General features: G+C 31.1%; 2 protein-coding genes and 1 long non-coding RNA gene across 16 annotated transcripts; 2 read left to right on the top strand and 1 right to left on the bottom strand.

Annotated features, from left to right (window-relative positions):
• Positions 1–123: 123 nt before the first annotated feature.
• LOC145193897 (uncharacterized) lies at positions 124–22,064 on the bottom strand. Of its 8 annotated transcripts, XM_090067108.1 has the most exons (9): positions 22,027–22,064; positions 3,029–3,108; positions 2,533–2,589; positions 1,936–2,006; positions 1,468–1,751; positions 984–1,317; positions 695–888; positions 398–557; positions 124–292 (listed from the first exon to the last, which is right to left on the bottom strand). In XM_090067108.1, exons 6-9 carry the CDS (start codon positions 994–996, stop codon positions 204–206), a joined length of 456 nt encoding a protein of 151 aa, XP_089923234.1. In that variant the 5' UTR covers positions 997–1,317; positions 1,468–1,751; positions 1,936–2,006; positions 2,533–2,589; positions 3,029–3,108; positions 22,027–22,064; the 3' UTR covers positions 124–203. The 8 variants fall into 8 exon arrangements, with proteins under 8 accessions (XP_089923234.1, XP_089923241.1, XP_089923236.1 ...); XM_090067115.1 differs by lacking the exon at positions 1,936–2,006; XM_090067110.1 differs by lacking the exon at positions 22,027–22,064 and having other exon boundaries at positions 1,936–2,011; positions 2,533–2,623; positions 3,029–3,133.
• Positions 4,963–8,334, top strand: LOC149881591 (uncharacterized). The gene is made up of 3 exons (XM_090067134.1): positions 4,963–5,184; positions 5,494–5,699; positions 6,992–8,334. The coding sequence occupies exons 1-3, from the start codon at positions 5,145–5,147 to the stop codon at positions 7,103–7,105; spliced, it is 360 nt and encodes a 119-aa protein (XP_089923260.1). The 5' UTR covers positions 4,963–5,144; the 3' UTR covers positions 7,106–8,334.
• LOC149881590 (uncharacterized) lies at positions 17,158–20,538 on the top strand. Of its 7 annotated transcripts, none has more exons than XR_016445101.1 (9): positions 17,533–17,651; positions 17,785–17,934; positions 18,393–18,428; positions 18,525–18,562; positions 18,652–18,694; positions 19,058–19,157; positions 19,290–19,479; positions 19,597–19,736; positions 20,137–20,538. It is a non-coding gene; the product is annotated as an uncharacterized LOC149881590 (long non-coding RNA). The 7 variants fall into 7 exon arrangements; XR_016445103.1 differs by lacking the exon at positions 20,137–20,538 and adding an exon at positions 18,128–18,265 and having other exon boundaries at positions 17,540–17,651; positions 18,387–18,428; positions 18,652–18,687; positions 19,597–20,114; XR_016445100.1 differs by lacking the exons at positions 17,533–17,651; positions 20,137–20,538 and adding an exon at positions 17,158–17,490 and having other exon boundaries at positions 19,597–20,122.
• Positions 22,065–23,141: the final 1,077 nt, after the last annotated feature.

The following is a 23,141-nucleotide window of genomic DNA, read 5'->3' as shown; positions in this document are numbered from 1 at the left end:
ATCGTTTACTAAACATTTGCAAAACATTCTTGTGCCCACTGAGTAAAAACATTTTGTATCTATAAGTTAAGTAAATAACTTATGTTATCCAAAAAAAAAGTCCTTAACAAAAAGAAACTTAGGTGTAACACTAAGACTTTTAAAGTTTATTTATTTTGTATTCATTTATAATGTGAACATAAAAATACTAAATAAACTATTTGTTATTCTATTCGATCTGGAGCTCTTTTCAAATGGTCACCTATTAACTTATCAACCAAAACAGATTTTGTTGAATGTGACACTAATGTTTCTAAAATATAAAATAAATTTATGCATTTTAAAGCACATACAAAAGCGGTTACATAAACACACACTTCCACAAGAAAAAAAATTTATATCAATATTTAAAAATTACCAATAATAGCTTTATACAATAATGTTTTTCTAAATGATCTTTTGCCATGTCTCCCTGCTTTGTTAAATAGCAATTGAACACTTTTAGACATGGTTTCATCTAAAACTTTATTAACTGAGGCTGAAATCGAACTACCACCTATTTGTTTAAGTTGACGGACCTACAAAAGTTATAGAATATCATTATCAATATCACTACTATTTTTTTAATTGACAAAAAAAATTATAAAATTAACAATGCCATTCAATTAGATTTATTTAGAAAAGCACCATATATTATTAGATACAAAAACCATACCAACAAATGAAACTTTTCCTTATCATTTAAAAATGTTTCTCTTTCATCAAACTCTCTTATATCATTTGATTTACAAATATAAAATAAGGTTTCTTCAGGCTCAGTTCTTCTTCCCAGCTTTTCCATTGAACATAAAGATTTTTTTATTTCAGATTTTAAACTTGCTAACTCCATAAATATTGCATATTGAAAACCTAATATAAATAAGTTAGAACTAATTTAATAAAAATTTTATATAAACTCAATAGAATCATAGTTTCAATACAAGGTTCAATAAATATTAACATACGCCTTTCATCCATTGCTTTAAAGCTAGCTGGTGGTTCATCATAAAAAAAAGCACCACCAATCCCTCTTAGAATGGTTTTTTGAACTGGTTCCAAAAACAAATCATGTTGACAAACAGAGGACAAATTAGATTGACTTTTATTGATTTGATATGATTTTGAATTCAAAACGTTCTCTTCTTGATATTTCTGAGTAGACTTTCTTAGGATGTTTGCTAGGAGATTTACAAAATGATGTTGAAGAAAATAATGGCAATTCAGCAACCTTTTCAACTGTAACGTCAGGACTACTTTCTCTAACCCAAAGACGATTGCAATATGTTTCACTATTACATTCTAAAATTGATATTAGAAAATAAATACACAAGACTGTATCATTTTAATAAGGTACTTGCAATAAAGTACCTAAATAAAGAAAACTGACAATACTAATTTAAAAAAAACATTTTAAAGTTTAAAAGCATGTGTGTTAAATTTACAAAATACCTGCTTCTTGAAAATCAGAATTTGAAGACTCAGAGTCAAACTTCATGCAAATATCACACATCTCCTTTGTTCCCTTGTCAAGATTTATTTTTAACAATATATATTCTCCCCACCCTTTAACAGGTGAAACCCAATTACTAATATAGTAGTTTATTTGTTTTTTGTCTTTCGGAGGCCAATATACAACACTTTTGAGTTCATCTACCCAATGCACAGGTACAGTCATTTTCTTTTGTTTTTCAACTTCAATGATAGTCACTACAGAATAAAGTCTTTTTATTGGGCTAAAATCAAAAACAAAAAAATGAAAAACTGATTCATAGATTTTCTGATGTCAACATATAAGATTGTTTATTATTAGAGTTAATATAAATAAACAGACTTTATATAATAAAATATAAAAAAAAATTTATTAGCAACATTTATAATGAAGAATTTATTTTAAAACTGCTCTCTCATCAAACTTACTTTGTATTGGGTTGTGATCGCTTCCTTGTGACTGTTCTTGCTTCTTTAATATTCATAATTGAGAGCAGCTCCTTAACTTTCGAAGTAAATTGTGAAAGATTCATAAATATATATATATATATATATATATATATATATATATATATATATATATATATATATATATATATATATATATATATATATATATATATATATATATATGTACATATATTCTTACATATATCATTTTTTTCAGACAAAAATGAACAACAACAAAATAAGATTTTTTTTTGCCAATATATTTTCCTACTAACTTTTAAAAGGTGAAATAAATTTTTTTGTGTAAGTCTACTAAATTTACAGTCATTTTAGAAATTTTTATTCCTCAATAATTGATACTGCGTAATGAAGAATTCTCATTAAGCTAAAAACATGTAATCGCTTAATAATTTTATAGAAATATTATCCTATGAATGTCACGAGGGGAAAAAAATGTTTTTATTTGTGCAAAGGTTGTAGAACTGTTTCTAGCAGGAGTAGAAACAGTCTGGCTAAAAATAGCTACATACATAAATAATAAAAATGAAAAAAAAAATTTTTATAATTCAAACTTACCTTGTAATAGGTTCTGACTATTTCCTTGTAACTAGGATTGCTTCCTTGTTGCTTATACTTGAGGATGGTAGTTTAACTTTAGTTATGGTAGCTTAGTATATACATACATACATATATAGATACATAAATACATACATACATACATACATACATACATACATACATACATACATACATACATACATACATACATACATACATACATACATATATATACATATATAGATACTTATATACATACATACATACATACATACATACATACATATATATATATATATATATATATATATATATATATATATATATATATATATATATATATATATATATATATATATATATATATATACTCTAATTAGTAAAATCTCATCCACTGTAAGCTGGAGATGCTTTATGCAATAATTTATACTATATGAAAAACCTCAAAAATTAACTTTGCAAATCATATAAACAAAAATAGTTTATTTATAAATTGTTTTCAATTCAAATATACCTTGTATAAGTTTATGATCATTTCCTTGTAACTAGAATTGCTTCCTTGTTGCTCATAATTGAAAACGGTAGTTTAACTTCCTCATTATATATATATATATATATATATATATATATATATATATATATATATATATATATATATATATATATATATATATATATATATATATATATATATATATTTATATATTTATATATATATATATATATATATATTTATATATATATATATATTTATATATATATATATATATATATATATATATATATATATATATATATATATATATATATATTTGTGTGTGTGTGTGTGTTTGTGTGTATACATATATGCTTACATAATCTTTGTTGTTCAATTTTGTCTAATGTTACGCATGCGCAGTTAGGCGTTTACAGTTTTCAAAAAGCGTTTTTTAAAGGTTTTTCTAAGGTCCCGCAAAATTATAAATCAAATAATAAAAAAAAATTTATCAAAACGTTTATCAAACGTTTTTAAAACGTTTTACAAATATATTCGTCGTTCAACCGACCATTAAACGTTTACTAAACGTTTGCAAAACGTTCCTGTGCCCACTGGGTGGGTAAACAGAGAACGAGATAACTCGTAGTTGGCGTCCTAGAAAAGACCGCAATCTACGAGTTAACTCGTAGTTTGCAGTTAACGTGTTAATATAAAACATATAATGGTAATGCTTACAAATGTAATACAAATAAGTGTAATTGAAATACAATAATAATTCAAAAGATATTTTTAATTTTTTCAGCTAACAAAGAATGATTTCTTCGTAGCAACTAAACAACTACTTTTTAGGAAATAAAGCCAATATTCATTCATAATTGTCTAGAAGTGTCACCAATTTTTTATAGATTTATTTTATTATTAATGATGTTAAATTCAATAAATTAAAGTTTCCTGTCCAACTTGGTCCGCCATTAAAAGATATATTTATAAATGGGGAATAAGATAAAATCAAGTTTTTAATCGTAAAATAAATCTTTTCGTAATTAGAATATGTCAATTTATTTGAAAAGGTTCAACTAGCAAATTTTCTACAGGAATTAAAATCCTGCTTAAAATTTTGAAGATTTTTGTAATATTTATACTGTTCGAATCAACCAACACGAGTATATAGAGACACAAGAAAACTACATGGTTCCATTAGCTGACACGCTAATTGATTAGATAATGTAGAAGTAGTTTCTTCAAAATATACCTCCCGCACATATGGAAGTATTAGTTAAGCTCCAAAAAAGATCTATTAGAAAAACAAGAAGAGTTAAAACCAAAACGTTGCTTTATTCTGTTAAAATCTTAATCAATCAATCCAAAAGAGACGTATTGTTTGCAAACAAGCAAGTGATGGAAATTTTAAATACTAAATTTGACGATTAAAAATGCTGCGTTCTTTTTGGTTTATCGCAACCTTTTTATTGATTTATCTTAATATTGCATACGATAACATTTTAAAGAAAACATACAACTGTATGTTTGTTGTCATACAAAAAACAAGACTTGTTGATGTAAGGCTTGTATGACACTCTGATCCAAGACTTGTTTAAGGAGAATGTTTCTTGAAAATGAAATAATAAGTGATAATTCTTGAAAATAAAATAATGTCAATGCTTTTTGTAATCGATGTATTTTAAATAAGCTTTAAATAAAAGACATTTTTGTGCAAATATTTATTAAAAACTTTCTGGGAATATAGTGAATGGTTGGTATTAATAAAAAAGTTTAATGTGCAGTTCATGAAATGTTTTAATGATTTGTGATTTTTTATAAAGCTCCATAATATCGATGTGTCAATAGAGTTAAACTTGATCAACTTGTGGGTCCTACTTAAATGTTGAAGGAAAAATAATATTTGCTAAAAAGCTTACGAGCTCGCTAAAGCTATAATAGGTGTTTATTTTAATGGTCGCACCATTCTATTTGACTGGAAGCAAAAATTACAATGAAAATCTTATTTAAAATATGAAACCAAAGCTTAGAAATCTGATACTGAACTAGTGAGATCAATATTTTTTGTAAATCTAATTTTTATACACTTTATTCAGAGTATTTTGAAAGAAAATTCTTTTGACAATTAAAGGCCTAAAGATTTTAAACAACCATGTTACTGGTACTTTTTATATTAATGCTTACGCATGGAGGTTTGTAATTCGTTTTTATATATAATTAAATATAAGTGGAGTTTTAGTAGCGGAGAAACAAGAAGGAATATAACTTTTTTGAGTTTCAACATTACATTATTTTTGAGCATGCCTTGAGCACCACACTGAAAACACCAAAAAATAACTTATTAGATTCCGGTAAGTAATTTAAAAAACTTATAACAATCGAGCGCTTATAAAATTACTTACTGGATCTTTTTATTATTGCAGACATAAAAAAATAGCATTACTATTAAGTAGTTTGTTTAAGTTTTTTTTAAAAAAAACTTTTTTCTTTTCAAAATAAAGCACTTGGTTTGAAATGCTACATCTGGTATGGTGATGTACCTATGGTAAGCAAGACTTGTGACGAAGCTAAAGGATTTAAAGCTTGCGTAGACGCATCAAAAATCACTTATGGTCGGTTAAATACATTAAAAGCTTGTCTTTACGGAGCCGAAGCATCGAACTGTAGTTCATTGTGTGCAATGGAGAAAGCAGAAAATAAATGCAAGGTAAATTAGTAAACATGGTTTGTGATTTGATATATCGCGACCGGTGATATTATTTGTTATAACTCCCAAAAATTCATTATTGAAAAATATTGGATAAAAGACTCAAAATTTTTTTACACGACATTTATATGTTTCTAAAATTTCAAACAAACTTTATTTTGAAGAGATGGCAACATGTTCTTTCAGAGTAATTAAAAAATAAAAATTATAGCAAAATTACTTTACAAATTTGAAACTAATTGATTAGGAGTTAAAATTATTCAAAAAATTATCTACAGAAAAACGATGCTTATTAATTTTATCTCCAGAAACAGAAATTACAATCACATTCTCACTGTTTGTATTGCGAAAGTGGATAATTAAACTGTACACAAAAAAGATCAAACAAATGAAACAGAAAATCATTTTGAAAAGAAACCAAGATTATTTCAACAAAAAAATTATCAGTGTCTGTAAAATAAAAAAAATGTTGATTTAATTCTAATGTTGTTTCATAAAAAGTGCAGTCAATTGCACGCATAAAACGGAGAATTGATTTTATGGCATTAGTTTTTTCTTTGCTCTGAGGAATTGGTGCTTTTAATAATGAAACCCTGGAGAATGGGACTATTTCTTGCAAATGTGTTTTTTTTCCAACTCGTAACTTCCTTCCTTTTTTCAAAATACTTACGCATATATCTGGTTCGATGTGAGCGTGAAATTCTTTGCATGTTATGAAATGTGGCAGATTTGAATGGATAATTCAGCTATTTGACTGAAAAAACGTAATCTTCAAAAAATTTATAGTCTTTGGTAATTTTTCAAAGTTAAAAGATATCTGCTGATTTTATCTGAAGGATGTGGAGTAGGGGCGTTCTCCTCACCGTTTTTAATGTACAAATTAAGCTGATTGGGCTAAATACCTCATTTCTTTCTAAAAAATATTTCAACACAGCTGTGATTAGTGTTAAGTTTTTTTCAAAGAATGACCTTTTTCTGCAAATTTTTGTAAAATTGTCTTAAACTGTGTACTTTCAATAATAAAACTTTTTAAATCAAAACTAATTATTAACTTTCTATTTTGCAGTACACATAAGTCAGACCAAAGGATAATTTCTGTTACATTAGGATTTCTGTTTCATTACATTTAAATGTGAATTACATCTAAATGTGACTTACTAATGTTTGAAACAAAAAATAGGTTATAAATGCATTCAAGTAGCCATAGTACTTCACCATAGCAAACAGCTAAATTTTTTTCTAATCATTTAGCACACAGCTATATGATTAGACAACTTTGTGTTTTTATTTAGGTCTCTTGCTGCTATACTGATTACTGCAACGCTGCTGGAATAACATCTGTTGATGCTTGGATTTTTTTGGGTGGATTGCTTTCGATAGTTTATTCAACAAAAATTTTCAACTAGGATTTTGCTGTTGCTGTTGCTGCTAGTAATTGACGTATGCTAGATGGCAATATTTGATTTGCTTTCATTTCTTTTAAGTTTTATACCTTTTAGTTTTATACAATAAGTCAGCGGCAATTGCTTGTGCTGTTTTTTTAAACATTTCTTAACAATTGTCATCATAATTAACTTAACTAACTTAAAAAACTAAGTAACTTCTCTTATTCTAACTCAAGAAGGTGTGCTGAAAATAACTTTGAGAGAATTCTGGCCCCTTGTTTCAAACAAGTAATTCGAAATGTGTTTAAAATAAGATACTTTTTAAGATATCAAAAATTATTGGATTTTCCCAAAAGTAGTGCAGCAGCAACGCTTTTTTTTTGTGAAACAGTTGTTAAACCAGAAAAATATAAGTTAGATGTGGTGTTTGGTTGTTAACAGCATGATATTTCAGTTAAACAAGACAACCGAATTGACGTATAAAACTACTTTCCACAGTCGCAAATATCCTTTTCCAAATAAAAATTAGATGCTTTAAGGCATTGAAGTTAGAAAATCAAGAAAGTATTAAACTTCAACTTCGATGAAAAATTAAAACTTTGTATAAAATGCTCTTGATATTTTGATATTTTTTAGTCTATAGTGTCAACTAGATTCTATAAGAGGTAGGGCTGCAACCATCCACTATCTTTAGCGGCATACTTTTTTGATAAAATGAAAACTTCAAAAGAAATATTAGGGGAGGATGGGTAGGAGTAAGCAAAGGGTAGGAGTGAATCGTTGATCCTACAGCTAAAATGGGAAACTAAAGACTCAAAATTTTCACTAAGTACTTACATACAAATTGTTGTTAACACAATCCAACTTTTTCACCGCTTTTTTGTGCGGGTATCTCCGTTAACGTTGTCATCCACTCTTTTCTGTGCAAAAGTAAATAGTTTGTATTTTTTGAAACTTCTTTAATGAGCATACCGGCTGTTTCGAGACATTAGATAGTGGTTGAAGATTTACTAATAAACAATGCAGTTTTTAGAACAAAGTATTTTACTTGCATAAACCACGTACTTAATGCACATTTAATGTTTTAATCCAGTTGCACAGCTTGGGGAGGAATGAGCCATTCATTCACGGGTAGGATTGAACCGCGGGTCACTAATACAGGGTGGGACAGAACTACTAGGAAATGAGAGTTCTGGGACAAAAATTATTTTTCGAAAAAAAAACCCAAAATAAATTTTCCAAAAAAAAAATTTTCCAAAAAAAATATTTTTGAAATTTTTTCTTTGCTCAAAAAATTTCAAAAAAATTTTAATTTTTGAAAAGTTAATTAAATCTTTCTCGAAAAATTTCTTGTTCTTTTTTTCTTTGGTCTTGTTCTATTTTTGTTTGGATGATGGATTTGCATATTTCTATTTCCCGCCATTTGAGTCCATTATTTTTCAAAAAGGGTTTGAATTAGGCGTAATAAAAAGTTTGTCCGAGGAGAAGGTAGTAGCTTCCGAATTGACCGACTTGCGCGTCTCCAGAGTTGAGAGTGATGACAAGTCTTCTTCCAGGTGCGACGCTTGGCATGGAGTCTGCCTCTGCAAAATTTCTGTAAAAGGAGATGGTGGTGGTGGATGCGATGGAAGCATTGGATTGGTACAGCAGTCCAGTCGATTTGTTGTTGAACGAAGACACGTTTGATCCGTTCCACGAGGAGAAATAAAAATCTTCAAGTCCAGACGAGGAAAAGATGCATTTGCTGTCGCCGTCATAACCAGGGAAAGTATTGTAATTGTTTGCATTGTAAGGTATTCAGAGACTGAGGACAGTGCCGTTGCCTGGAGACACATTGCCGTCATACATTCTAACTCTGGACTCCCACCAATTTCAGAGGAGCCAATAATGTGCATCATGATGTTTTTCAGAAAACGCCATTTCCTTTTCCATTGGTGTTTAGAAGCACATATTCGTTTCCGTAAGTGGTGTTGAGGTATCTGAACGTCGTCGAGTGCAATTTAAGGGAGGAAAGGAGAGGAGGGATGGAGGTGAATGTGGAAATGAAGGGTGGAATCCAGTAAGTGATTGCCGCAGCATTATTATTGACCAATTTGATGGTCAGGTTTGTTGCAAACGGCAAGTCGAGCGTGAAATATCCTCCAAAGGAAGTGGTGTTGTAAACGTTGCATCCTTGCAAAGAATTGGAGTAAAATGGTCCACCAAGAGGAGAAAAGAGCAAGTCGGAAGCAAGGGCAGTGGTGTTCATTCCTATTCCTTCCGTGGTTGTTGAACTATTTCCGAGTACAAGCTCTCTGTCAGCCAATATTTGAATAAAGACAAATCCAGGAACTCCTGTTCCGGTTCCGTAAAGAGCCAACCATAATCTTCTCAGAACGCCAGGACCGTCAATGTAGCTAAAGACTGGTGCGGTGGTTCATCCTGCCACAATTTGCGACTTTAACCCTAAAGATGAAAAACTTGAATTTGGAACAACTCCTAAAAAGTTGGATTTTTGCGACAAAGCGTCTGCGTAACTTAAGTAAGTCCGATGTTCCCACTGAAGTTGACGCATTCGTGTCAACGTAATTTTTTGTGGCTGAATCTGAGGACGAAGTAGGCTCTGCCAAATTGGTCAATTTGTGTGAGGTCATGTTGACGTCCGAATAAATAATGCTCGTGTAAGCCACTCGAGTGTCCACATACCCTTTTGTGGCGGCATTGTGAGAAGTGGTTGGATCTCTCACGTTGAGCAATTTGTGAGAATTTAAATCCAAGTCTCCCATGATCGTGCTCGATCCGTCCACTTTAACATTCATGCTCGAGCTGACGTCGACATAATTTTTTGTGGCGGCGTTGTGAAGACTTGTCGGTTCATTCAAATTGATCGCTTTGTGAAAATTTAAATCCAAGTCCGCAGCTCCAATCACCGTTCCTCCGCCACCTGATGCATGCGTGTCCACGTAATTTTTCGTGGCGGCGTCGTGCGAGTTGGTTGGTTCTGTCTGGTTGATGATTTTGTTTGAATTGAAATCAATCTCTGCAGTGATGGTGCTGGATCCGTCCGTTTTAATATAAACGTTGCTTGTTGAGTCTGCTGCAAGATTGTCGAAATAAACGCTGAATTCGCTTCTGTTGAATTTGTCAATCATTTTTAAATGGCAAATTTTTTTTAATTCGCGAGCGATTACCAAAGGGTGTTGATGACGTCTTGAAAGCTTCCCTCTTCACATTTTTTCAAAACGTAAAGGCACAAGTGACCACAATAAGACGTGTTTCCAAATTGAACCCTTTCGCTGTTGTAAAAGACTGGGCTTTTTAAATAGTCGACGAGCTCGACGAAAGGTGGTTGAGCGTAAGAGTCAAAACTGAACTTTTCATCTCCGCCTTTGCGCCAACACACCCAATGAAATCCTTCCGTGCTTGAGTCCCCCGCATTGACAATTCCGCATTCTTTTTTCATTGCCTTTTTTGGCAATCCGTCTCTGACAAAAACTCCTCTGAAGTTTTTCAATTTCAGTTTTTTTGCTGCATCTATCAATTGAAAAGTGGTCAAAGCCTCGTTTGGCGAAACAATTTCCTCCACATTGATCATTTTGTTGTTCATTTTTTTTTGTTTATTTTTTTTTCCTTCCATTTTTTGTTCCTTCCCTTTTTTTAAAATTTGTCACTTACCTTTTGTTTCCTTACCTTTTAATTTGAAATGACCATAAGCCAACGTGTGAATTCCATCTTCCAAAATGATCCTTTTGTCGTCGTCAGCGCTGAGAGAGACTGTTTATTTCTTCCGTGTAAATTTCGTGCAAATGGGATCGGATGACGTTCATTTTGCTAACCTTTTCTTTTTTGCTTTTCAAGCAGTTTTTGTAATCGTCGTGCGTGATGTTTTTTTCGACAACGTTTCTTTTAACACCTTTGCATCTTTTGTGTTCTTTTTCATGGATTTTTTAAGAGTACAATTTCGAGCGGAGACCAACAAATTCTTCAATTTGTTTTCCTCCGGTTTCGTCTTTGAACATCCCAATGACCTTTTTGTTTGCGCCAACTTTGAACCCAACGCTTTGAACGGCTGGATGGTTTTTGTCAAAATCACTCGTGTCGAATTTGCTTTCCACGTCATCAGCGTCCGTTTTGATTTCGTAAATGAGCGAGTCCGTGTCAGTCATCAGCAACTTTGCTTTTTCGGAGTATTTTTTTCTGATGTAATCGTAGTGGAATTCAAACATCAAAGTCTTGCTCAAATCCAAGATGGACATCCCCAAATAAATCGGTTTGTTGTAAAGGATCTTTGTTCTTTTCATGTGAACGGCGATCAAGTTTTCGTCGAATATTGTGTGCCTGGTGTAATTTGGTTTGGACGCCAATTTCACTGCTTTTTCCTTTTTTGTCACCAGTTTCAAGTCAACTCGCTTTTCAATGTTTTCCATGGTTTTTCCAAAGACCGAATTATTCCTGAGTTTGGAAAAATCCTTTTCAAAATTGTTTTCAGCTTTTGCTCTCAAATTTGTGTTGAGGTCGGTGTAGGGTTTCATTCAATCCCGTTCCTCAAATTTGATTCCTCTGTGCACCTTTGAAATTTTCATCCCCAATCGCTCATACAATATCAGGTTTTCGCAGTGAAGGACGTAATTCTTTTTGTCGTTCAAATTTGGAACAAGTTTTTCCACTTTTTCAATGGTCATTCTCTCCGGAGCCAAAGGGTAACCGTTGTGTTCGTCGAGAAGGATTTCTGGATAATCAAACCAACCTCCAAAATGCACGGAATCGATTTCCAATTGGAAGGTTCGTCTTCAGTCATCGTGAGTGGCAAGAGGTTTGCTCATGGCCCATCCGTACAAGTTGTTGGCGCCCAAGTATTGAATGAAGGACGATTCTTTGTTAGAATCGAACGAATCCCCCATGTATTTGTTGTTCGATTTTCCAAGTCGGTTTGAAATCATGCTGGTTCCTCCACGGGTTCCTTTTTTGATCATCAACACTTGGTCAAAATCGCTTAACAGCTCCAATTTTATTTTTGTCATTTTCAAACAAGCGTCCCAAGCCAATCCGGGGGATGTGTAATACCAAGCAGGGTCGAGTTTGTAATGTTTCATGCAAACGTCCCTGAAATTTTCAAAGACATCCGTCAGAATCAAAACGTCAGACACGTTGTGCAAATCGTGAAACTCTCTGAATGTTTTGCAACCAAATTCGTTCCAAACCGTTTGCGTATGCGCATAATTTTGGTCGCTGATTGCTTCGTTGTTGAGTTTTGAGAAAAACGCTTCTTTTGGAGGCAATTTCGTTTCATGAAATTTATTGAACGAATCCACCCAGTCATAAGGGTACACTCCTTTTTTGCGCAACAAATCGAATTTTTTTCCTTCTAAATATTTTGCGAGGTTTTTGAACTGATCTGTTTTCAAATTTTTTGACAAGCTGTCCAAACTGTAGGCCATGAATCTGAAACTGTCGATGAATCTTAAATCTATTTTCATTTCTTTGGGCTTTCCATCTTTCCCAGTGAACTCCCGCACTTTGATTTTTTTCGAAAAACTGATGTATTTTTCCTCATTGCATGGAATGCAGCTTAGTTCTCCGCTAGACAATTTTTTGATGAATAAATGGCAGTCATAACCTGACAAATTGAGAAAAATGACAGGAATAAATTTTGGAATTTCGCATTTTGCTTTGCAAGTTTTGTGCGCGGCTCCTCGATATTTTCCAGTAAAAAAGCAGTGGAAGCGCACTTTGTCATTTTCAAGACTTTCATCGCAAATGCGACAAACGGTGGCAGATTTGAAATTTTTTTTATCTTCGTCGGACAGCCTCTGTTTTCTCGGGAATCTCTTTGCAAAATTTTATGCATATGGGTCGACAAAAACGAACTGATGAAGGTGCCGGATTTTGCCAAACAACTGCGCCAGTAACTTTATTAAGGTGCTAGTATAGTAATTAGCAAAAAAAAAAAAAAATCAACTTTTTCAAATAAAAAAAAATTCTACAATGTGCAATATAATATCAATAAGCAAAAAAAACTTTGATTGTTTTTTTGCTTATTGATATTATATTACATGCGTTTTCCGTAAAACTCGATATTAATTTTTTTTTGTCTTTATCAGCAACCCTTAATGATTCTACAAGTTTTGCTTCTGCTTCTTCTCCTATTGAACGCAACGCCTGAAGATATCTATTAAAGTTGTGCTCGAATCCATATTCCTTAATTAACATGGTATTTTTTCTTTTTTTGCTGGATTTTGACGAATCTCCATAAGACACCCACAATCATCCGCGTTTTTCAAAAGAAGTAGATAGCGTGGAGTCGGTAATTGCCTCTTCTGAGTTAGGTAAAGATACACAATATTCAGAATCAAACAAATCACTGTTCTTAGTTTAAAAGGCTTCCTTTTTTCGTAAAGCCTGTATTTATCGTTTATTAAATGACGGAATAATGAGCCTTTGAATATCACTAATGATGAAACACAAGTTGTCCTCAGAAAGTTGATAATTTTCTTTTAAAATTTTTGACAGTGCCTCAACTGTCCTTCCTCCATCAATATAGGAAAGCAATAATTTACATTTCGAACACTTAGAAGTTGTCATTTTAACAAGTCACAAAAGTAATAAACATAATATTCATTTATCAAACGTGTTGGTTTAATTTCCACTGTGAATTTGTTAAACTGATATAAATGTTTCAACTCTTTATATATTGGCAGTGTACATTCACCACAAAATGAGTGCAAAAATACAAGAATACTATGGTATCAATAAAAAATTGATAATAAATTAAAAAACATATACCAAGCTATTGTTATAAATGAACAAAATTTGAAAATCTGTATTTTTTTACTTTTATCACTATTTTTTCAATAATTTTGGAAACCGCACGTTTCTGCAACTCATTCTTAAACATGTTTTTAATAAATACCTAGGCTTTAATACTATATTAAATGTAAAGCGTGGGGAAGCGTGGATAACTGCAAAAAGTGTCAGTGAACTTAAAGAATTTTTTTTTTTTCATTTGTTTTATTGTTCAAATAATTACTCCTTAACTGAACCATATAAGTAAAAATGTATAATTTTGTTAAAATCTCCATAAGTTGAGCTTTTCAAAAATTCATAATACTTTATATTTATTCCTAGAGAATTTTATAGAAAAGTAACTTTTATAGTGATGAAGCGAACAGGTTTGAATTGATTATCCACAAAAGTAATAAACAGTAGGGCTTGAAAATTATTTTTTTTTTTTACATAAAATTATGTGAAATTCCGGCATTATAGTAATGATTGACTATTAGACTATTAAATAAAATTGAAATATAATGACAGTAGCGACATCAGTAAAAGACATTTATGATATGCTGTTGCTCGACAATTTTCCACTGTGCAGCTGTTCATTTCCGTAGATTTTGGATAAAAATGTGTGATAAGCTAAATTTTCCGCTTTTATCATTTTTTACCTCCTTTTATCATTATTTAATGCGTTTCTTGCTGATTACCAAGATATTAAACAAAGATTTTTTTAAATTGTTGTTTGTATTTCAATAACTAAATTATACATTTAAAGCTTTAAACAAACAAGTTATTGATAAAAAAAATTTATGTGTTTCATTTGAAATATTGATGTTTCTAGAAATATTTTTGCATACTAATTCTAAAAATCACATATGTTTTTGTCTATATATAACTGTTGTGGCAATATGTTGGGTGATCCCATAGGTAGAAAACAAAAATGCTAAGTATTATTGTTGTTTTCCAGAAATTGAAATAATATGCTTGGATGCAACGCAGGCTCTTTTTTCTTTCTCTTCAATTTTACTTTGAAGATCTAATCCAAACATCTGTTTTACCTGTGGTTCAGTAAACAAACCTGCTGAAACTTTGGCATCTGATAGTTTAGGAAATATTGATCTTATTTCCATAGATATATGGCTACTGTGATGCAGTGCCTTAAAAAATTGTTCAAGCCCATTTTTATATCAAGTGGAAGCAGAAGATTTTTGTCTATAGGTACTTGAGCAACATTTTTTAGATAGACTCCTGGCTGCAAATCTTTTCTTTCAGCCCATTTTCTTTGGAGATAGTGGTCCTCCTTGCAGTCCAAGAAGAGAATCAAGCATCTTTAAATCTCTAATCATATCCCACTTGTAGTAATCATAGTTGATCTTTTGCAGCAAAATCTTAAAATTGTTGAAGCCTTGTGTCAGGATAGACTGACTTGTTCTTGTCCTTAGTCTTCTTATAATCACAAACGTTTGCCATGCAAATGTTACAGTCATTCAGGAGATTTGCAGGTTCTCTCCAAACTCTGGGTACTGCAAATGGCATTCTTTTCTTGGTGCCTCTTAAACATTCGCCCAATTTTGATTTGCAACAGCCGCAGATAACATGAGGACCCAAGGATTTTTAATGGTCCATTATAAACAGCTTGGTAATAAATAACAGATTGACACAAACTTCTGTTGTCTAGTGTAATTCATTATCTGCCTCCAGTAAAAGAGACTTCAAGTTAGGATTATTCATTCTTCGTTTCCTTTTTGTTGAGGTAGTGTCCCTTGAATCTCTTGAGTGTGTAGTTGCAGGTGTTGTTGCTCTTTAGGTTCAAGACCAGATTGAGTTTATGGTACTTGACTTCGAGAATCATTTTCAGCTGCACTTTTTTTTTTGTTTTATTTTGACTTTGTGTTTAAGCCTCAGTTTTAGATTTTTCCTGTTGTTGAGTCTTCTCCGGTGGAAGTGTGACATGAGGTAACTCATATGGTTCACCTTGACAGGTTTTCTCCCAATCTATGAGATAAGATTGAAAATTTGTGTAATTCTTAGTTGCTAAAACTAGCATGTTAGTTTTTTCTAGTTTGCATTATATCTAAAATCTAAAACTGTCATACCTCCTACTGAAAACATTTTTTCTGATGAAGCAGAATTTACAGGTGTAGCCGAGAAACTTCCAGCCAGACCAGCTGGTAAAGGTAACTCATTTTCATTTTGCTTCCATGGTTTCAAAGCATCCACATCCCTATATATCACTGACTTGTCCTCAGGGTGTTACAAGTTATCAAGAACATATTCTGTGAATCCATTGGTGTGAAAAGATCCATTTCCATCATCCACTGGTGTGAAAAAACGGTGAATCATTGAACTCATTTAACGGTAATGTTAAAGGATGGGGAATTGGTGCTTCTGTATTATAAGATTTCTGAATTTTTGCATGTCAAAATTTTTTTATCATTATCAATGTCAAATTCTTTATCAAAACAAAATGCAAAACATTTCTTGTAATGTGTTTGGTGCTGAAGTTGTTTTAGATTTTTCCAAAATGGATTATCAGTACTCTTAATATCTTAATCATTAAACATAATAAATCATAACATAAAACTTTGTCTCCTGAAATGCATACTGCTTCTTGGAGATTATTAGAGTATCAATTTCATTTCTCAGCAATGATTCCTCTGGTTGAAAAGATGATGAGTATAATGTAGTTGCAAAGCCAAAAGTTACTTCGCTTTTATTTGTGAATGATTCTCCACATTTGTGAAGAAGAACAGAAACAATATTTGATGTTGATTGTAAGTATATGAGAAAGCAATATTCCAACAGAAATAATGTCACACTTATTCAACTATAATAATTTTGAAAATAAAAGCAGCAAATTAAATGCATAAGAACATTATATTCAACTTTTTTTTGTGTTATTGAAATAGGAATAAGAACATAACTGGGAAACATGTCTGCATTGATAATCTTTAGTAATGAAATATAATTGTTTTGTGTTATATTTTTTTTAAATTGATATTGTTCAGAACTTCACTTTAATATCCTTAGCATTCTTTAACTGAACTTTTCACTGAATTTTTAAAGAACTTTTTTTATGATCAATTAGAAAACGTCACTATATTTATCCTTTAATTTTTATTAAAATGAAATTATCCTTTAATTTTTACAGATTATGATGCAAAGTCATTAACTACTCAACTTCTTTTATTATATAATGTAAGTTTCTACTAATGCTAGAGTTTATATGATACAGTTTGCTAATTTTTTCTTTGTATATAATTACTGGTCTGTGTTTATTAAATTATCATTTTATAAACTTGTATATATACCCGCCTTAAAATGACTTAAGGGCCCCTTAAGGGTCCCTTCGTGGTTCAGGGTATTCTAAGGGCGAATTTTCTCAAACAATTTTTTATCAAAACTAAAAAATATTAGCTTACATTTCTTTTCAGCACAAAATTAGTATACTTTTGATGATTTTTTAAAATTAGGGTGTGTTTAGGGCAGAACCTAATAAGGGGTGGCTTAGGGCTAAACTCGGGCTAGCCCGAAATCGGCTCTAATTTTCTGGAATTTTAAAACTCGGAAAAAAACGATTTAACAGAACAATTTTGAACTATTCAGAAAGAAATTCCGTAAAGCCTATATTGACGTTGTTTCCTTAAAAAATTGTAAATATAGTTTGAGTGGCTTTTTTTATGATAGTAATTAAGATATTCTTACGGATTTTTATAAGCATAAGTTGAATGCAAAACTTAAGTAGAGAAGAGTTTTTTTTAAGAGTTTTTCTAATAATCTTGATAATTTAAAAATATCAAAGTAATGTTATAAAGTAATTATAGTACATTGTTGCTTTTATCTCATCCTATTTATAGACTGTCAGACAAGTACCTTGACTGCCTTCTTTTATCTAAGCTTTTGTAACTTTTTTTTAAAATATTTTTGGTCAAATATATTTGTTTTAGGAGAATCTTCCAATTATATGACGCAGGGTGAGCCTGTTGTAGAGGAGGAGAATATTAAAATTGGTGAAGATAACTTTGATAGAAGTGTGCCTACTATTTTTGATGGTGCGACTGGATTATATGTATAAATGGAGCACAAAAGCAATGAATGTAAATTAGGATTTCCTTTGTTTAATCTAAATTATTAATTTTTGAGACTAACACTCACCAAACGCATGCTACAAAAAAGATTGCTGTCAGTTTTTTTACTAAGAGTAATTAGTCAAACTAATTGAACAAACTCATACACTGCTGTACCTTACAGTGCTAAAAGGCCTATTTTTAAAAAAATTGTTTTTTTCAGGTAAAGTTTCATTAAGAGAAAGTCATGAAAGTAAAGAAGAATCCAAGTGTCATTTTTTATCTCTTCATATAAAGCTGTTATTTCTGTTTGAGTTTGAGTGAAAACAAAATTTGAATGTCTCAATCTCCATTCCCACATGTAAGTTATTAACATTATCAAATTTCTTTAATGTGATTTTAATCATGCATAAATGTATGTTATCAGTTGCTAAATGTCATTGTTAAAGTAAATATCATTTAATAATATGATTTTTATTTAGTTCTAGCCTGATTGCATAAGTACATCTCTTAATTTATGTGATGTAAGTAAAAGTTACTTTTCTGCTGTTTATCGTGATGAGATGATTTATTTGTTCTTATATGAAAGTGTTTTGTTGCTACGCTTTTTTTTTTTAAAGGTTTTCAGTTTTCAACTACCTGTATTGCCCAGCCAATTGTAAATTTTTGAAAATTGGGATCTAGTTATATGTTTTAGGTACACAAAAATTTGATTGTGTTTTTTAATTTTTTAATGATTTCATATAGGTTTCAAGCATTCCATGGTCAGATACACAGTCAGTTGTATGCAGTAAACTATTTATTGTTCATGTATAGGTTTTCTCTTAATCTTTACTGCATTTATAGTAATACTATTTATATCCTGGTATATAAGGCCACCATGCTCTAAAACCCTAGGATATAAATAATAATGAGATTAGATATGAATCTCAAGGTCCACATGTAGGAGTACATATGGCCCAAGTAATACATGTAAAATATGTATTGGTGTACATATCCATTTTTTTAAATTAAATTAGAAATATATTTTTATGTCAGTTATGTATTAGTTTTATAATGGTACAAAACTGCTTTAGACTTTATTTTTCAAAGCGTAATTATAAATTGTTAAAGTTATATAAACTATTGAAAATAATATTTTTTGTGACTTTAGTTAAGTCTCCATGATTCTTCTGATTCAAGTTTACTGCGTATACATGGTAGTATGCTTGGGGTTTGCAGCTGACTTAAAGTTGAACCATTTAGTGCACAAGGTTTGAATGTTTTGTATTACTAGGGGTAAGAAATTATTCTATAAAATGTTTTGGCATATGAAATGAATGGCAGTAGTATAATATTTTAAGTATAAATATGTAGAATATTGTTTATTGTGGTTATCATGACAGGACAGTTTCTTATGAATATGTTCATTCTTCGTGAACTGAATATAAGTTGACCAATCTTGAGCAAAGACAGGGAAGATTGGAGGCATGTGTTGCTAGTGATCTTGTTGATCAGAATGTGTGTCATACATAATTTCCTATCTTTACTTCTCTGCAGCAATATTCTGAGATTGAAAAGCACCCAAATAATATGGTAAGTTTTTATCAATTTCTAATTATGTAAGTATAGCCATGATGTGTTGCTCTTGACAAGGGAACATAGTGTGAATGATGGTGTAATATATTTAAGTTGTTAACTGATCTTTTTTAGTTAGCATTGATGAAGAGTGAAGGAGGGTTGACTGTCTATGAACAATTTCAAACAAATTGCTGGCGCATGATTTACAGCAAAAGATCAATAGGCTTGGAACACATGGGAAGCTGAAGTTTTTGATAGCCAGGAAAATCAGCGTAAGAAAATCAGTGTAATCTACATCTACTGTGAACAATTGTACAAATATGAATCTGTTTAACTGTGAGTCAACAGATTGACTTGTGGTGTTTGACTTAACAGTAAAATTAAGTAAAACTATTAATATCTTTTTATATGCAGATATAATATATATTGTCAATGCGGCTATATCAAACAATACTATCTCTAATACATGTGAATCTCTAATACATGTGAATCTCTAATACATGTGAATCTCTAATACATGTGAATCTCTAATACATGTGAATCTCTAATACATGTGAATCCATATATTTAGGCATAACTATAGTAATTGGTTATATAATTATAGTTTTAAATGACTATTTATTTACATATTTTTTCTCTTTTTTTTATAAGTATTTATTTAAATGTTTATAGTTTCAACTGTTCACATTTTTCCTGGCACCACGTCTAAAAAGATAGAACTGAAAGTAGCACGATTTTTTAATAACGCCAGGATCGCTCTGGTGGTCGTCTGCAGCGCTGTAAGAAAAAGACACTTGAAGTTTCGATTGAGGAAGAGAGTAAAGACGACGACTATGAAGGAAATAATGACGACAGTGAAAACGAAGACGACAGTGAAAACGAAGACGACAGTGAAAACGAAGACGACAGTGAAAACGAAGACGACAGTGAAAACGAAGACGACAGTGAAAACGAAGACGACAGTGAAAACAAAGATCCTCGACAAAAAAAAGCAAGAGACTTAGAAAACACTTTTATAAATAAAGATATGTAATGATGATTTATATAAATATTATTAAATAAACTGTGTTAAACTATTGAATATTACTAGTTTAAAAAAACAACCACGCTTTACTACTCATACAGGATGAGTAGTAAAGCGTGGTTTTTTTTTTGGCCGCTTTAGGGCTAGCCCTTAAGGGACCCTGAAATTTGGCGCGGACATTTTCATAAGGGTCCCTTAAGGGTTTGCCCTTAAGGGACCCTGAAGTTTTTTTAAGGCGGGTATGTGTCTGTTTTATAAAGACTTCAATTTGTAATGGAGTGCAAATACCAAATTCTTGTTTGTTTCCTTAAGTCAAAATTAGCAGAGCAAATGAGATTGTCAATTCAAGTCTTTTAATAACAACAACTGAAGATATATTGCTGGTGTCAAAGATTATTGTTGAAGTTGTTTTTAAATCAAGTCATGCAAAAGAAGTATTTCGTCTTTTTTTGAAAATTTTTGAATTATTTTATTAAACATAACTTTATATGATTTTGCCTTTGTTTGATTGTGCATATGATTAGGTCCACTTAATAATGGTTGAGATATAATCTTGCAGAGATATAAACAGAGAAAATTAGAGACCTATGTAAAATCAAGAAAGACTGCTTTTCACTAGAATTACATATTTCTCACTTTCTCAGCTTTATATACGATTTTTAAATTCATTGTGCACAATGAATTATGCATTCATTGTGCACAATGAACCATATATAGTCTTTGTGTACAATGAATTTTTGACGCATGCGCAATTATACAATTTCTTACGCTAATTACAACATCCCCCCTAAAAAAAAATAAAGTTCTTCTTGAATTATTTCATTTACCAATCTTGTTGATGCACGTTTTCTAACATCAAGTATCTTCTTCATCTTATCTTCACTGATCTCTGTTTCCATTTGAATACGCTCACGCTTTTGAATAGTTACACGATCGCTCTCTCTAACAAAAACCGGTTTTGACCTTAAGGCAAATTTTTCTTCATCACTATCACTGTACTCTTCATACTCTAACAACTCTTCATACTCTAACAACTCTTCAATCTGTAACGACTCTTCATTCTCTAACGACTCTTCATACTCTGACGACTCTTCATACTCTAACGACTCTTCATACTCAACGACTCTTCATACTCAACGACTCTTCATACTCTAACGACTCTTCATACTCTAACAACTCTTCATTCTGTAACGACTCTTCATTCTCTAACGACTCTTCATACTCTGACGACTCTTCATACTCTAACGACTCTTCATACTCAACGACTCTTCATACTCAACGACTCTTCATACTCTAACGACTCTTCATACTCTAACAACTCTTCATACTCTGACGACTCTTCATACTCTGGCGACTCTTTTTCCTCTTTTCTTCAATAGCCTTCTCATCAAAATCTTCTTCAGCATTGTTCTCTTCATCACTACTTTCTTCACTTCTTTTTGAATGCTAATCTTCCTCACCGTCATGCTGAATAACAATTCTTGGTTGGTTTTTAAGGTCACTACCAAACTGAACAAGCTCTATTCTTTTTATTAAGCTTAATTCACAGTGACTAAATTGTTGTGTTTCTTCCGTCATTTTTACCATTAGTGTCATACTGCCGAAATAGCTTGTAAAATCAAGAACGACTGCTTTTCACTAGAGTTATGTATTTTTCACTTTATAAGCTTTATATACGATTTTTAAATTCATTATGCTCAATGAATTATGCATTCATTGTGCACAATGAACCATATGAATTTTTGACGTATCCGCAATGATACAATTTCTTACGCTAGTTTCAACACTTAAGTTAACTGAAAGTATATTTAAGTAATATTAAGTTATATTTCATAAAAAGGTATTACTATTCTACAAAAACCCTATAGTTTCATTTCAAATAAGCACAGCTAAACAGGCTGCTACTATTTATAATATACCCACGTTTATAATTATATATGTTGGATGAAGATGATGAATTTTAGCGCCAGATAATTTTCAATTACTCTAAAACCACTTTACAGATTTTTCTAATATTTTTGCATAATGAAGCTTATGTGTTGCTGTTTGATTGTGTTGTTGTTAATTGTTGTTTATCATTGATATAAGGTTAAATTAGTAAACAAGTAGTAAATCAAGAAAATGTTATAGAAATTTTCTTCAAAACTTCATCTTTTTCAGTTTACTTTTCAAAACTGATTGGTGTTGCTTGATCTTCTGTTGGATTTTTTTTTCGACAACATAAACAGACTTGATCTTTTGATAGAAAAGTAGAAAGTGGAAAAAAGAAAGGATTTAGAGATTTAGTTTAGAGATGGATTTTTCTGAAGTCTGGATTAACTCCTTAAGCACATATTAATTCTTTTAGGTCCTTTAAATCTTCAAGCATCATTTTTAATTTTTCTGATCTAATTAATTCGAAAATTCTTGAACGAATTAATTCTGGATACAGATGGCCGCCTCCAATGGTTAGTTAAGTTAAGGGATGATTTAAGTTTAAGCGCATAAATTTTAAAATTTTTGTTTTTAAATTAATTCAAGACCCTACAAATAAATAAACTAGATCAAAGAAGAATAACAGATGCAAAGAGATCTTGCAAGAAAGTTTAAATGTTGTCGAGCTTTGATTGTAAAAGTACGAAAATCTGAAGAATATAAAGCACATCATAACAGG

This window comes from Hydra viridissima, unplaced genomic scaffold, assembly GCF_058129835.1.
Source record: "Hydra viridissima isolate aposymbiotic clone 2 unplaced genomic scaffold, HvirCarnegie_v1 scaffold_11, whole genome shotgun sequence".
Classification (NCBI taxonomy): domain Eukaryota; kingdom Metazoa; phylum Cnidaria; class Hydrozoa; order Anthoathecata; family Hydridae; genus Hydra; species Hydra viridissima.
Note: the sequence above shows the minus strand (reverse complement) of the source record. Positions and strands in the feature narration are given on the sequence as shown.

What these genes read in the sequence shown, in the direction of transcription:
- LOC145193897 (XM_090067114.1), bottom strand. Translation starts at nt 3,049, where the DNA reads ATGATCATAAACTTATACAAG. An exon ending in TGATCATAAACTTATACAAG is followed by an intron (nt 2,590 to 3,028) that starts GTATATTTGAAT and finishes ACCATCCTCAAG; the next exon opens with TATAAGCAACAAGGAAGCAA. An exon ending in TTCTGATTTTCAAGAAGCAG is followed by an intron (nt 1,318 to 1,467) that starts GTATTTTGTAAA and finishes TATCAATTTTAG; the next exon opens with AATGTAATAGTGAAACATAT.
- LOC149881591 (XM_090067134.1), top strand. Translation starts at nt 5,145, where the DNA reads ATGTTACTGGTACTTTTTATATTAATGCTTACGCATGGAG. An exon ending in ATTAATGCTTACGCATGGAG is followed by an intron (nt 5,185 to 5,493) that starts GTTTGTAATTCG and finishes TTCAAAATAAAG; the next exon opens with CACTTGGTTTGAAATGCTAC. An exon ending in AAGCAGAAAATAAATGCAAG is followed by an intron (nt 5,700 to 6,991) that starts GTAAATTAGTAA and finishes GTTTTTATTTAG; the next exon opens with GTCTCTTGCTGCTATACTGA.